This window comes from Ruditapes philippinarum, unplaced genomic scaffold, assembly GCF_026571515.1.
Source record: "Ruditapes philippinarum isolate M1 unplaced genomic scaffold, ASM2657151v2 ctg2043_1_1_1_1, whole genome shotgun sequence".
In the NCBI taxonomy this organism is placed as follows: Eukaryota; Metazoa; Mollusca; class Bivalvia; order Venerida; family Veneridae; genus Ruditapes; species Ruditapes philippinarum.
This window is the reverse complement of record NW_026856121.1, coordinates 48,129-64,587: the sequence shown is the minus strand read 5'-3', so window position 1 is coordinate 64,587 and position 16,459 is coordinate 48,129. Positions and strand designations below refer to the sequence as shown.

General features: G+C 33.1%; 1 protein-coding gene across 1 annotated transcript in view; it reads right to left on the bottom strand.

Annotated features, from left to right (window-relative positions):
- Positions 1-6,581: 6,581 nt before the first annotated feature.
- Positions 6,582-16,459, bottom strand: part of LOC132745440 (protein PHTF1-like) — a 34,822-nt gene continuing 24,944 nt past the window's right edge. The window contains exons 14-17 of the mRNA XM_060734356.1: positions 14,198-14,329; positions 13,453-13,539; positions 12,284-12,535; positions 6,582-11,574 (exon numbers count right to left, since the gene is read on the bottom strand). Of these exons, the coding sequence (XP_060590339.1) occupies positions 11,422-11,574; positions 12,284-12,535; positions 13,453-13,539; positions 14,198-14,329 (624 nt within the window). The 3' untranslated portion in view covers positions 6,582-11,421. The remainder of the gene's footprint in view (positions 11,575-12,283; positions 12,536-13,452; positions 13,540-14,197; positions 14,330-16,459) is intronic.

The following is a 16,459-nucleotide window of genomic DNA, read 5'->3' as shown; positions in this document are numbered from 1 at the left end:
GTTTTCATTTTATGTCACTTTAAGTATTAATTCACTGCTACAGTTAAAGTGCAGTCTGCTGATAACAGATTTATCGTAACCACTTGACCTGCTGGAAATGAAATAGTAATCAGCCTTTGCTACCAGAATTAAGCAAGACAACACTACTTGCTATACTGTTGGTTTTGCTCTCTTTTTGTCCCCTACCATTTTGAAGAAAAAAGGGGGATATAGAAATGGGCTCTGTCTGTCACACCTTCATGTCTAGTTCACAACTTAAAGCCATTCATCAAAGGAGTTCGAAATAACTTGGCACACATGTTTTTTTTTATAATAAGACAATGTATCATGTGCAACACCCAAACCCCTACTTCCTAGGTCAAGGTCATACTTTAAAGTAATTAAAGGTCAACATTATTGTCCTGTCCATCAAGGAAATTTTGAAAATACATGGCACAAATGTTCATAATAATGAGATGATGTTTCAAGAACAACACTTAGTTGCCTACCTACAAGGTCAAGGTCACACTTAGAGGTCAAAGATTAACATGGTCTGTTAATGTTTTTTTTTGTGTCCAGTCCATAACTTTTTCATCAATCAAGGGATTTTGAAATTACTTGACACAAATGTTCATAACAATAAGACAACATGTCATTTGCAACACTTGGACCCCTACCTCAAAGGTCAAAGTCACATTTGGAGGACAAAGCCTAATATGGGTTGTTACAGGGTATGATGCCAAGTCAGGCCTTAAAGCAAAATGAAATGTCATTGGTAAATTGCCCATTATAAGTTATCTGAAAAGGTTACGGACTGGACACAAAATATACCATGTAACAGACCATACCATGTAATTATTAAATGCATATTGTACCTCATAAACCTTTGTTTCCATTCAAGAATTTTAAAATATCTATATCAAATGCATATCATACCCCATTAATTATGAGCGTCATTTTCATTTTCTGGGTAAAATATTCTTATCCAACTTGTACATAGCTGCAAAATCTATATTGGACTCAACTAGCACCTCGCCCAATACAGTTTCACTTGTCCAATGAAATTCAGTATTGCACTCAATAATGTATAATAACCTCATAAATTATTATTTCCTCTAAATGACCAATATTGTTTTCACCGTTGGAACCAACAGGTAATGAATTCACTGAAAAACATTTATTATGAATGAAGTGTATACATAACAAGTACTGATATACCAAGGATGGAACTTATTAATAAACATGATCTTGATCATAATACATCATTCTCATATCCAGAAAAAACAATTTATGATCTGCATACATTGTATTTCCAATACTAACAATAGTTATACAAATCCCTGTGGGAAACTAGAAATATTCCCGGGCAAACACTATGTGTGTGGTAAAAAAAAAATCATAAAATATTTATACTAAATAATTTGTAGGCTATAAACAAAGTATAAAGGCAGTAGTATATTGTATACATAATTTATAAAATAGTTTATTTTATCTGGAAAATCAGTTTATAGGATTGCTTTGGATATCATTATAACATCATTTATATAGCCAGCTGGTAGCTAATGAATCTACCCATGTGACCAGTGCAGACCAAGATCAGCCGACACATCTGTGCCATTTGAATATTATGGTCTGCACTGTTCATTTATATACAGTCAACTGGTATATATTTTTGGCCATTTCTTTTTTTATTGAACTGATGACCATGGTCCCTCATTCTATTGTTATTGTTAAAAATGGACCCTCAACCTTATAAACCAGTATATGACTGATGAACAATGAATGCCATTTCGAAATATTAATACATAATATAGGTCAATATCACTGGGCTTCCGACATATAGTTTTTTTTTATTGTTTTTTGCCACTCCAACACAGTACAGGTCATATATGGCAACTTTCCAGCTCTACTGGTGGAGATAGAGTCCTCAGATGGCACTCTGTGCATAATTTTAAGCACAAATGGTCACACAAGTAGAACCACATACATTCCATAAGCTAGTGGGATCGAGGGGCAAGTGGTTTGAAGTCAACACTTTTCTCTCCGCAACAAACATCCCAGCCTCCAAAATAGTTCTTTTTAAAGTAGATTTGCTGGCGGAACAGTAAAACATACTAGCAAAAGTAACTGTTATGTATCTTTTTTATTTAAACTGACATGTAACTACTTTTAAATGTGCCCAAAACTGGAAGTTTACTTAACCCATTACTGCAAATAATAGCTGTTTTCATTGAAAAGCCTCCAGACCTGTTACAAGTTCAAATTGCCATGAAACTATAAAAAATACTTTAATACTGATCAAACTTGGCACAAATGTTTACCAGACCATAGCCTTTGTAACAGCATGCTCAGTCTTAAATTTCCTGTTGCCATGGCAATGAGGAGACATCTCAAAATTGGCAAAAGTTACTATTTTGTGTTGATCTTTTCCATCAAAATTTTATTTCAAAGTGCTGCAATTTTCAAACCCTCAAGCAGAAGAGGGCATATTCACCTCTGGCAACCCCCAACCCGATGTATCTTTTTGACAGGGGGCGGAAAAATATGATCACTGGTTTTACAACATTTCTCAAATGAAAATGGAAACATTTGGGACCTTAATAGGACATATTTCACTAATTGAGGCCTTAAAAAGGGCGCGAGGGGGACGCGTCTATATAAGGTAAAGGGTTAAGTAACAAAATTTCACATAACACAAGAAAACAAGACTTCGAAAGAGAAAAAGGAATTTTGCCACATGATCCTCAGATGGATTTTTAGAATTATATTACATCCAACCTTACAACATGGTACTTACATGAACATAGTGTTATATAGGGTATTATCAGGCAAGTTATCTGGAAAATATGCATTTTAAATGTACACTTAAGACAATTTTTACATTGAACTGAAAATAAAACCCTATCCAAAATAGATGTTATTTCTTTAACTTAAAAATATACACTACAATATTTGTTTAGTCTGGTCGTCACTAAAAGGTCATATGCAAACTCTCCAGCTTTACTTAGTTTAAACAATATTTTCATTCACATAATAAAATACATAAAAATAAATTTTACTCAACGAGTAGAAAGCTTAAAAAACTTAATTAAAAAATCTCTTTGTACAGAAGCTGGAACAGGATAATAATGTCTTAGACTAGCAATGTTCAATATGAACGTGTCTGCATGGAAATTGTTAAGAATGACATATTGTTTCATAGTAGGTCATATTTCTGAAAATTAATTTCTGAATCTGTTGAAGAATAAAAGTTATTGATCAGACAAGAAAAATTGACCATATATTTGATTTATAATCTCCAGCTGGACAATTGGTGTATTTATCAGAGCAAGTTCGACAAGATGAATTTTCATACTTGTCATAGACTGTCTTGTTTTGGTTTCATGCCGATTTGAACACATTATCGGCCCTATCTCGGCAGTCTATATCCTCATAGCTTTCCTTGATAACCAGTAATTACCAATAACTCTACAAGTGACTGATTACTAATCTCACATCTCCATTTGACTCTATACCCGTGAACAACTGTCACGGAGAAATTACAACTTGCCTTGCGGGCCCCTGAATTATTCATCCATTTCTCCCTATTAAGTGGGCCGACAATTTTCATGGAAAACATTATAACATAAGAAATCTGGGTCTAGATTTTTATTTCTCACTGAAACATATCTGGACAAAATATTTATGTTTCACAACAAATAGTGCAATTAACAACAAATAAACTATAGGATATCACTGTAAACGGCACAATATAATAATAATAATAGTCAATGTTCAGAACATTTACCTAAACAGGTCTAAAAATATAAATGTCAACTAATCTTATATAATAAGATTTTTCATATAAATGAACCATAATGAAAGCTAAATGAACAGGATTTTAATTAACTTAATCTTCACTCAGAAAAAAACCTGCAATCAAGACTGTTAAACCCCACAAATTACATGGTAAGAAAGTTATTTTTAGTTCAAAAATATATCATATTGAATTGTATTGATAATTTTACAAAAGTCCAAAACATTAGCCTTAAAGACATAAAATAGCTCGTAAAAAGTATTGAACATTTTTATTTTTTGTAGAGATTAATAAAAACTTACAATGGCTTGCCCCTAATTGGGTGTAGAAATATACGATACCAGTTCTAGTTCAAAAACAACACCTAAGTACGATAAAGTAATGCAAGGATAAGGGCTTTAAGGTTTTTTAGTACTCACTCCTTTACCCAGTAATTTTTTATTTGTGGACCATACACCACTTTCATGGTACTTTCGTGTCACATTGATTAACCCTGTATGAACACATCTGCATATGTTTCTAAATCCAAAAGTTCACCATGATGATTTCGGCTTAAGCCGGTGCTAGGGGGCATTAGCAGTAACTTGCAAATTCCAGTACCATCAATGAACAGCCTCAATCAACACTTCCAATTTTGTAATTTTGGGTGTTCTTTAGCGATTACGTTTTACTCTGTAATTTTAAGGGTTTGAGCATGTACTGGGGTTGGGGCATTGTTTTAATGCATACAGGTTGTCGACATGTAGTCAACAAAATAAGACTTAAAAATGATGTGAAAATTGTTTGACAAGTTTTCATCATATTTGAGCTCCGATGAAATATATTGAACAAAACAGCTATATCTTATTAATGGGAAATAAAAACAACAAGTATTACAACATAAAAAGAACAACAAATTACTACAAATATTACTCAAAATTAAACATAAAAAGTTGATTTAAACTACTTTTATAATACTAATATAATATAAATAAATCTAATACTGGTAAAGTTAAAAGAACATTTATGTAGATAATAAACCTGGACAACTTTACACGATGAAAAATGACGCCACAATATACATGTAAATAAAATGCTAATAGTAACATCAGGTGTTCTAGTTCAGATTCTAGTGGATTTATCTTAATATAATAACAAGCTACCTGAATAAATACAAATATGAAAGTTTAGAATGCGAATCTTTAGTTATCTATATATTTATTTCTCTCTATTGGTATTGTATAGAGGCAGTTTCTTTTAGATAGGAGTATCTCTAAAGTATAGGTTTTTGAAGCTAATGAAACTCTGTTTTCTTTATGACTGTGTGAAAAATAAAACATGTCAGCATCATATCTTTCTTGATTTGATTGTTTGTTTCATTTTATGCCTTTTCCCAACAGTATTTCAGTCATATAGGCGGGTAGTTTCCTTACCATCGTTCCTGAAGAGTTACACCAGTACTAGACTATCTTCCTCCGCGCTAAACTACCAAAGCATCTCCCGGGCATCGAACCAATGCCAGAGAGGTGACTGAATTAGAAGTTATCGACTCTAACCCCTCGACCACAGAGGCGGTTATATATCTTTTTTGAAAATCTAATCAGAGAATTGCTCTACTTTAACCCATTACTTCATGAGCATTTTGTGAAAAATGGCTGTTTTCATTGAAAAGTCTCCCGTTACAAGTTCAAATTGCTATAATACTATAAAAACTGCTTCAACACTAATCAAACTTGGCACAAATGTTGACTGGACCATTGCACTTGCAACAACATGCTCAGGCTTAAATTTTCTGTTACCATGGCAACGAGGGGACATCTCAAAATTGCCAAAAATCACTATTTTGCGTTGATTTTTTCCATCAAAATTGATTTCAAAGTGCTGCACTTTCTCAATGGATTGAGATAGAGTCAAATGCTTTTCAGCGTTGGTTACACGTTACCTTATGATCAATCTGGGGTCATTTACAGCCTCTCCCAAGTCCAAAATTTTTCTTGGCGATGAGGGGGACTCCGCCCCCCTTCAAACCCCCCAAACAGAAGGGGGCACATCCCCCTTCTGGCAACCCCCTGATGTATCTTTTGGTTGGGGGGCCGCGCCGAAAAAGAGGTCACTTTTTTTAACAACATTTCTCAAACAAAAACAAGTGTTTGGGGCCTAAATAAGGCATTTTTTCATCATTTGAGACAACAAAAAGGGGGGGGGGGTGAAAAAGGCGTTAAAAGGCGTGTATATGAAGTAATGGGTTAATAAACCCATTTTCCTTTTTAAGAAAACTAATCAGACATCAGTAAATTAATCAATATCTTAAAAAATCAATATCATCAGTGATCATGTCACTATTAATCAAGATTTAAAATCATCACCGTCAATAATTCAGTGTACAGTTCATCATATCTACATATCCTTTTATTTATGTTTCTTATATAAAAGAGAGGTTGATTCACCTTTGTTGGTACATTTACAACAACATTTACCTAAAGCCCGAGCCTGCCAGGCAAAGGATTGAAAAAGTCTGAGGACTGACTACTGCAGATGTTAATGTACAAATCGAGGCGCATAAAGGTTATTATTACATGCTTTTCGGTGGTTTATAGAAATATATCAGTGATATAAAACTGGTAATTTTACTGTTTGAAACAGCTCGGGCTTTAGGTTGCGCCACTCGTGAAATATAACTTTTGGTGCTCACTCGGTAAAATATATTCTGATCTTACACTGAACTAAACAAATATCCTCTATTTCTTGCATAAAAGTTTATGTCCAATGCGTTTTTTTCTCATTCTTTTATCTGTTTTTTTAGTATAAAGAAACACATTTGTCATGGTTTTCACGTGTTGGTATGATGTTATTTGACAGTAATGTTTTGAAAATGAATTTATATGGATCGTCACTGCAGTAAGTTACTTTTACATGGCACCCTGAGTTGTGAATATTAATATATGTGCAACAGCGGTGTGTGCTCGCATGTAATTTTCTGTTCATGCATGTTTTTTCTCTCTGTTAATGTATAACTGTATGTGCTTTTTTTAAGCAAGAATAATTATTACATCAAGAAAAAGGATTGAATATCAATATTGTAGCTTAAACAAAACCCAAATAGTTAAAACACTCCTACAATAAAAACTTCACAAAATACATTTGTGTTATATTCTACCTTACATTAATTGCTTGTTAAATATTCATCTATATATGCATTACAAACAAGACTATCATATTACCCTGTAATATAATTTGTATCTCCTATAACATAATCAAGTTTCCCTCTACAAAGCCTAAGTATGAATTGATATATCTAATTTACCCTCATGTGTGTATCAAAATAGGCTGTTTATAACAATATGTAGGTGAAATGATCATTTTCAGTACATGAACTTACAAAATGTGTTTTTCAGAAAAATTTGAAATGAAAATTAACACTACTAGATGATAATCCATGGTTATTTTGATAATCATCTTTACAGGAATAATTATATTTTGTGTAAAACATCAAATATGAAAACCCTCACTGGGTGATAGCACATAATATTCATCTATCAAATTAACTGTCAAAAGTAGCTTATGCTTCAATAGTCCTTTAATCAAAATTGCTAAATTTATGTAATGCATTAGGAAAGAATTCAATGTGAAAATACAACTTGAGCTACCAACAGTCTAGTGCCTTGGTTAGATGGATATTCAGACTGGCCTGGTTTTATACTGGAGGAAAAGGAGTATAGGACAAAAGCCCTCCCAGACAAAAGCTCTCCTGTCCAAAAATGACAAGATAGACAAAATCCCTCCTGTGCAACTGACAGGGCAGACAAAAGCCCTCCTGTGAAAAATGACAGGGCAGACAAAAGCCCTCCCGTAAAAAAATCTTTTGTCCGCTTTGTCATTTTTGGATGGGAGGGTTTTTGTCGGGGAGCGCTTTTGTCTGTTTCCTGAGGCTTAGACTAAGCACTTTCAGTGCCAGCAGTTTATTCCTTGTTTAGTTTTATGTCAAACCTACACAGTATAGTTCATATGGCAACTTTCTAGCTCAAACAGTGGAGGAAGACCCCGGGTGCCCTTCCGTAAATTATTTCAGGCATGAAAGAGTTGGATAGCTTCCTCTAAAGTTCCTGTTGGGATTCAAACCTGAAGTGACCAGACGCAAGTGGTTTGAAGTAAACGACCTTAACCACTCAGCCCTCCGCCTGCTAACAGTTTAAGGAATAAACATAACTTGTATTCGGTGAAAAATTATGTTCTACCACCTTTAGTGGAATGGTATCTTGGTATTTTACTTATTTGGTTTATTTTGGTTTTTCTACCAATTTAAGCATGTATGTTTGGTCATATCTTGGCAGATGATTCACCATACCAGCTTTCCAGGATTAAACAGTTGTTACCATTATCTCTGCGAGTGACCGACAAATAAACCTACATAATTTCTCAATCAGCCTTGAAAAGGCAAATGACCATTACACTCAATGTCTGAGATCTATTGTCATGGATAATTACGCCACGTCCAAGGATCAAACCAGCAACCACTGGATAACTTAACCGATATTCTCCCTATTGAGCTAAGTCGGCTGACATTGTCATAGTTCAATAAAATACATATTTACAACTACAAGAAGTGGACTAACTCAATCAATATTTGTAGAGGAAAAACATTTAACATGCTTTTCTTTGTGCTAAGCAAACTAATAAATCTAAAATACAAAAAAAGCAAACCTCAATAAAAAACAATAACGTCAGCAAAACAAAGCATAATTCTATCAACAAAATCAAACAATTTCATTCATGTTTAAATCTACATATTTAGGCAAGTTAAAATATTTTAAACAAATATTTTAATAGCAACATTACTGGCATACATAAATTGCACTAAAACTTAAAACTGAAATGGTACATATCTCACAAAATAAATAAAATGCTACTAGGAACTTTTCACTACATATTATGCAGAAAATTATTTTTTGCACAGATTGATCCCACTATGTTGAGGGAGTTAAGTCTATATGTATATACCTTGTATTCACAAATTCAAGTCATAGACAAATATATTTCTGTGGAGTTTCTGTGGTCATTAACACTTCTAGAGCTGTTAACAATATCACTGTAAAATGCTTTACTTGTAGACAAGGACCCCAGCAGCCCCTTCATGCATTATTTCAAGCACTAGCAAACACTTGGGTAGAACCACCAACCTTCCGTAACTTGGCTGGCTAGTTTCCGCACATGAAAGAAGTTTCAAAGGGGCATAATTCTGTAAATATTGCAGGCAGAGTTATCCAACTTGTCAATCTGATGTACATTGTTACTATAAATAAGTATTGTAAGTTTTAATTGAATATCTCAAGCAATAATTGAGATATTTGACTTTACAAAAAAACTTTAAACAACGCAGACACCAACGCGGACACCGGGGCGACTGCAATAGCTCTCCATATTCGAATAGTCTAGCTAAAAACACAGCAACAAATAAATGATATATACTTTGAATAATTCGAATCCTGTCTAAAGAATGAATTAAACTTAACACAGCTAATTTATCAGAACAAAAATTGATGTTTTCAGTCTTCAGTGTATTAAATGCAAATTTGTATTGTATTGAACACACCAAAAAATGGCGCAACTCAGATCTAAAATTTAGATTTTTTAATATGTTTTAAAACAAACAAATGCAGTAAATCCTGTGGGGATTTCATGTTATTCACAACTGTAAATAAATATAAATGAGATCTTACAAATTAATCTAAATGAGAACATATTATACTCTAAAATATCAAAAGAAACAACATGATTTATCTCAATATCACTCAAACTAGTACACTAAAACAAGGGCACATTTTATAATGTACATAAAACTACTAAGAATAACTAATGATTTCAAATTGTGAAGACTATACAGATGGTTAAGATCTAAATTGATAGTAACTTACTATTCATACTATGTTAATAAAATAATTACAAATAAATGCAGTGACATTACAGGCAAGTTGAAAAATAAAACCTAATATAGACATATCTTATTAAAGTGTATAAAGCTATATATCTCAGCTGTCTAGAGATTTACACAATTTTTGTTTCAAAGTATAATTTCAAAATGTCGAAAGAGAAATATGTTGGTATACTTCCTTTTGAGGGAATGGTGCGGGCATTAAATCATTGGTAAACGGTTAAAATCTAACTAAAAATAGAAAGATAATATTTTGTTCCAGAACATTTTATTCTGTTTACCAAAAGTTTTCATGTGTGTTAAACAGCAGAGATATTCTATTTACAACTCTTTCAAGAATCAACCTAAAAATTATGGAAAAAAACAACATATTTTTAACATTTTTAAATCTAAATAAAAATATTTTCATTTCAGCTATATAGCCTATAATATATCTAAACACTCTAATTATAAGTGCTAGGCATACAAACATGTAGTATTATATACAATGTACATACAGACCAGTGTAAGAAAATCAATACAGTCATTTGATGACTTTACTCTTCTTAATCACATTAACTTCAATATTTCATATTAGGAGATATATATATATATATCAAATTATCTCCCTTTCTCATAATTTCTTACACCATTAAATATAGGTTAGTGTTCATTACTTAGCATTTACCAAAATTTAATTGGTCAAGAATGGCACAGCCATTAAACTTATATAATATGGTAAATGTTTACTAATGAACACTAGCCAATTTAGCATTTGAAATTATTTTTAAAAACAGTTGATTTACTACATTAATTAACAGTTAACTGATTTAGCAAGTAAATGAGTTACAATTAAATTGAAATACTGCAATCCTATTGGACAAACAATAGCACGGCATGTAGTGTTAACACTCATCTGTTAAAAATTCTAAGTTAAAAAGGGGCATAACTCTAAAATGTAGCTTTCAGAATGATTCCCCTTGTCAAACTACTGTGCCTTGTCATGATAAGCAAGCATGAAAGTTTCATACTGATACCTTTAAAATTGTTTGAGTAATAAACTACATTAAAGCATTTGCACGACGACAAAAAAGACCCAGAAATCACACTAGCTCAACCTTTTCCCCAGTAAAGAAAAAGACAAGCTAAAAAATGATTTCAAAAACTAACAATCATTCATAATATTATTAAAATATAATGGTAACTTTATAATTCATTTACATTATCAACATTATTTGTCCTGTTCATGTCACCAAAGTAATCTTACAACACCAGCAGATGAATGGTTAACAAATTATCCCTGCAATTATGTCAATGTTTCATCACAAATAAAAATTGCACCCCCTTCCTCCTAAAACAATAAAAAAAATCTGCTTAACTTTCCAATATTTTTGAAATTAAGCATAATAAATTTTTTATTAATTCTCAAAATGTTTCATGGAAACATATAAATCGAAAAGATTAAGATCTTTTCTTTCATAAATGTCAAATAAGTAAAGTATATGTTATATATGTTGGCAAGAAGTTACACAATTCATCACTAACAGGGTTCATAAACAGACTAACCATTGGTTGATTTTAAAACAATGATTCAAAAACAACCAATCAGATTCAGTCTATCAAAATCAGTCATAGACTGGTTTACATTCTAACAAATATCATTTTTATAACTGGAATGGTTGCAGCTATAAAATTAAAGAAACAAGTCTGTTTTAAAGCTCTGAGCTAGTTATTAAACACAATGTTACAATAATGAAATCTAAGCTCTGAGCTTAATTTTGTACAACTTGAGCTTGAAGCCGAGAAGTTCAGTGAGCACAGCAGAAAATGCTGATAGAACCACCACCTTCGTGACATTCAATATCAATGGATTTGCTGATATACCAGAGATCTTAAAAGGACTCTCCAATTCCTGAAAAGAAAATAAAACAACAAAAATCTTAAGACCAACATCGGGCAAAGGGAACTTTACAAAATTCATATAGCAGTTACCTGTGTATATTATGATAAATACGCTTCAAGATTTGTAATATCAAAAGTTTACAACTAAAGTTTATGTAAAGAGTGTTAGGTCTTACACATAATCAATTTTTCTTTTTTATTTATACAGTCGTAAGTGCAAAACATTAACTTATTTCAAGTAATATATAGGACAATCACACAAAAAATACATCATATATACAAATACTGTGAATTTTCTTTAAACTGTGGACATTAAATTTTTTGAGTAAGAAAGTAAAATGCAAAGAATGTAATAATAGCAGAAGAAATAAAATTTCGTCTGAATCTTTGTGGATTGACCTATTAAGGAAAACCACAAAAAATTACACCACATGAATAATTCATGCAATGATTTTGCAATACACTTAAACAAAATGGCTTTACATCTTTGAAACTTCTTCCTTACACAGTATCTTAAAACCCTGAACCTGTCTGAACTGAAAGTCATTAGTCTTTACCAATAATATCTGTGCTGTCTTGATCAGACTCAATGTTTGTATTTTGTTAATGAAATCCCTTTAAATTCAAATGAACTATTCCAAATTAAAGCAGGGTAAATTCATTTCACGAATTCAAGGCAGTTTATGAATTTTATTTATTCTGACATGCCAACAATTTACCTTTAAGAGACTTTCAGCCAACTTGAGGACATTATTGGCCACCATGAGTTCTTCTTTTTTATGTGGTTTCTGCTCCATCTGTAGATACAGGTTGATCTGTTCTGTGATCAACACCGATAAATTCCGGTACTTCTTGTTGATCCTCAACCCCAGGGTCATGAACCGTAACAGATAAACTCCAAGAGCCATACACCATAACAACAGCTCCCAGTTTACTAGATAGTTCAGGTAAGTTTCCGCATCTCTTAGCAACTGTAATTTCAAAAATGCTACTTTTTATACATAATACGTACATGTACTTTCTTTTGTTAATATTATCTTGAACAAGAGCTGTCTGTAAGACAGTGCACTTAACTATTCTCAGTGCTTAACAACGAGAAAAGGGCCAAACACTGTGAAAAGGGAACTCTGAGAGTTATGGGACCTATGCCCATCATGTTAGATAATCACATAGAACAAGTGTGTGAAGTTTCAACCCATTCCTTTCAGTAGTTTTAGAGATACCATCTTGCACACAAAAACTTAACCAAAGAAGGATGGTGACAAAGGCAGCCGGGTCATTACAATAGCTCCCTCTAATGGTCAAGCTGAAAGTTGAGAGTTGTGTAAACTATATATAAAATCACTGGAGTCATTTTACAATATATAATTATCTGTGTTCTCACTTTAAAGGTGACAAGCTCTTAAATAAAGATATCATGTCAATAGACACGCAAGAATGCGGCAAAAGTGGGTTTTTCCAATCTTATCTAAGGGTAAAACCAAAATTTTACAGATATAACTTGGTAAATATATTGATAATAGGCTTTATGCTTTGATCACACAATTTTGAATGGGAGTCTACCATGAAGATGCAATGGTAAAAATTAGTTTGCACCCTAGGATAAGATGGGAAAAATCCACAGTTGCCATGTTTGTGGCAACATCAGTCAGTCACTTACCTATTTCCTTTACAACTAATACATTAGGTTAAGCTCTTCAAAAGCTGTCATATCAATTTCAAAGCAGTACTTTGAGTGATTCATCTTAATATTAAACAGTTATAATAACTAACATACTTTGAAATAAGCATATGTTGTTGTTTTTTAAATTATTTCAATATTTTTTTTTTAAGGGGGGGGGGATGGGGGTTATTCAATAATTTAAAATAATTTTGTGCAAGGTCATACCTGTAAACACATTAAAATCAGCATACTTAATGTCATAAGGAAAGCTGATGATACGATCACATCTACAGATCTCTGTGGGCCTCGTTTCTGCAAAAAAATAAAAACTCAATTATAATATAGTCTTATATGATCTTCTTTACATGATTCTTAAGCTTGTTTAAATGATGACCTCTCATTTATTTTTATTTTTTATGAAAAATTAAAAATGTAAATATTCTACACATCTAGTCTATGAATGACTGATAATGACTATTTGATGTTTTCTTCCATTGGTTCAATTAGTCAAGGCACCTTTTGTACATTTCATTGACTAGATGGATTAAAAAAACAACTTGAATGTAATTCTATGTAATTCAGAATCAGAGTGAGATAATTGGCTTGAAAATGAATATTTGACCAACCCTGAAGGGCCAGACACCTCCGATGTATATTATCGTCTATAATTCAGTAATTGAAATTAATGTAACAATGTGAACAGTGTATAGATAAAACTATGTATATGAGCCGCGTCATGACAAAACCAACGTAATGGGTTTGCGACCAGCATGGATCCAGACCAGTCTGCGCATCCGCGCAGTCTGATCAGGATCCATGCTGTTCGCTTACAGACCCTATAACAAGTAAAGAACTGCTAGCGAACAGCATGGATCCTGATCAGACTGCGTGGATGCGCAGGCTGGTCTCGATCCATGCTGGTCGCAAACGCATTACGTTGGTTTTGTCATGACACGGCTCAATTATTTACCTTGAGGTAAGATCTGAGAGACAGCCATGTTCTAATGTTTCTGACTTTGTTCAGTCTCAGGTGAGGCAAGTCAAATTTTCTAGCTCTTCTTGATGATGTCAGGTAACAGAAATGCTTCGCATACAGTAACCTCTACAAATAACAAAATATCTATATATGGCATTTATACATTAAATATTCTACATAAAACTTGATTGGTGCTTTGCTTAATTAGAGATTACCAATAGTTAAAGTTAACACATGATTAAAAGTTGAAAAAGTAAAAAAAAAATCCAAAAATTCTGGACTTGCCTTTCATAGTCTTAAGTGTATTCTAAGTCCTAGGACATAAAACCAACTTTAGGACTAACTTAAAGACCATTTAAATAAATGTTTTTACCTTTAGTACAAGACTGTAGACAATAATTAAAATAATTCTCTTGAGAAAAGTTAAGAATTACAATGACAAGACCCTTTTATTCAAAATGTGTTACTGCTCACCTGTATTGTTATTCAAAATCATGACAAGACCGCTTTTATTCAAAATGTGTTACTCAACTTACTGCTCACCTGTATTGTTATTCAAAAACTAAGAGTTCAAACAAGAGGGCCATGATGGCCCTGAGGTCGCTCACCTGTATATAGGCCCCCCCCCATCCCCCACCCCCCCAACGTTGCAGGGCCAATTTTAACCCAAGGGCTTTTATTTGCACAAACTTGGTAGACACCCATAAGAAGATGTTTCATGCTAAACATCTAAGCTCTAGCTCATTGGGCTTTTTAAAAGAAGATTTTTTTAAAGTTTTTACTATACACATATAGTTAAAAACAATGACACCCCTGGGGCCGGGCCAGTTTTGACCCCAGGGCTTTTATTTGAACAAACATTGTAGACACTAACTAGTAAATGTTTCATGCTTAATATCTAAACTCTAGCTATTTGTGTTTTTTCAAAGAAGATTTTAAGTTTTTGCTATACACATATAAGGAAAATCAATGACCCTCGGGGCGGGGCCAATTTTGACCCCAGGTCTTTTATTTGAACAAACTTTGTAGACACTCACTAAAAGATGTTTCATGCTTAATATCTTAACTCTAGCTATTTGGGTTTTTTCAAAGAAGATTTTTTTAAGTTTTTGCTATACACATATAAGGAAAATCAATGACCCCCGGGGCGGTGCGAATTTTGACCCCAGGGCTTTTATTTGAACAAACTTGGTAAGACACCTATTAGAACATGTTTGATGCTAAATATCTTAGCCATAGCTCTTTGAGATCTTTAAAAGAAGATTTTTTAAGTTTTTACTATATGCATATTGGGAAAATCAATGACCCCCCGGGGCAGGGCCAATTTTGACCCCAGGGCTTTTATTTGAACAAACTTGGTAGACACTTATTAGAACATGTTTCATGCTAAATATCTTAGCTCTAACTCTTTGGGTTCTTTAAAAGAAGATTTTTTAAGTTTTTACTATATGCATATAGGGAAAATCAATGACCCCCTGGGGCGGGGCCAATTTTGACCCCAGGGCTTTTATTTGAACCAACTTGGTAGACACCTATTAGAACATGTTTGATGCTCAATATCTTAGCCATAGCTCTTTGAGTTCTTTAAAAGAAGATTTTTTAAGTTTTTACTATATGCATATAGGGAAAATCAATAACCCCCCGGGGCGGGGCCAATTTTGACCCCAGGGCTTTTATTTGAACAAACTTGGTAGACACTCATTATAACATGTTTCATGCTAAATATCTTAGCTCTAGCTCTTTGGGTTCTTTAAAAGAAGATTTTTTAAGTGTTTACTATATGCATATAGGGAAAATCAATGACCCCCTGGGGCGGGGCCAATTTTGACCCCAGGGCTTTTATTTGAACAAACTTGGTAGACACTCACTAGAAGATGTTTCATGCCAAATATCTAAGCTCTAGCTCTTATGGTTTTTTAAAAGAAGATATTTAAAGTTTTTTCTTTCGGTTGCCATGGCAACCAGAGTTCTGCATGGAATTAAATTCTTTGAACAATTTTTAAAGGTGACCACCAAAGAAACATTCCTGTGAAGTTTGGATGAAATTGGCTTAGTGGTTTATGAGGAGATGTCATTTAAAGTAAAAGTTTACGGATGGACGACGGACGGACGGACGCCGGACGAAAAGCAATCACAAAAGCTCACCCTGTCACTTTGTGACAGGTGAGCTAAAAAAGGAGTAAAAAGTTGACTTCACTGTAAAGATAGATGATAATTCATTTTAATCACTTAAAAGCAAATATCTGCTCAGGGATT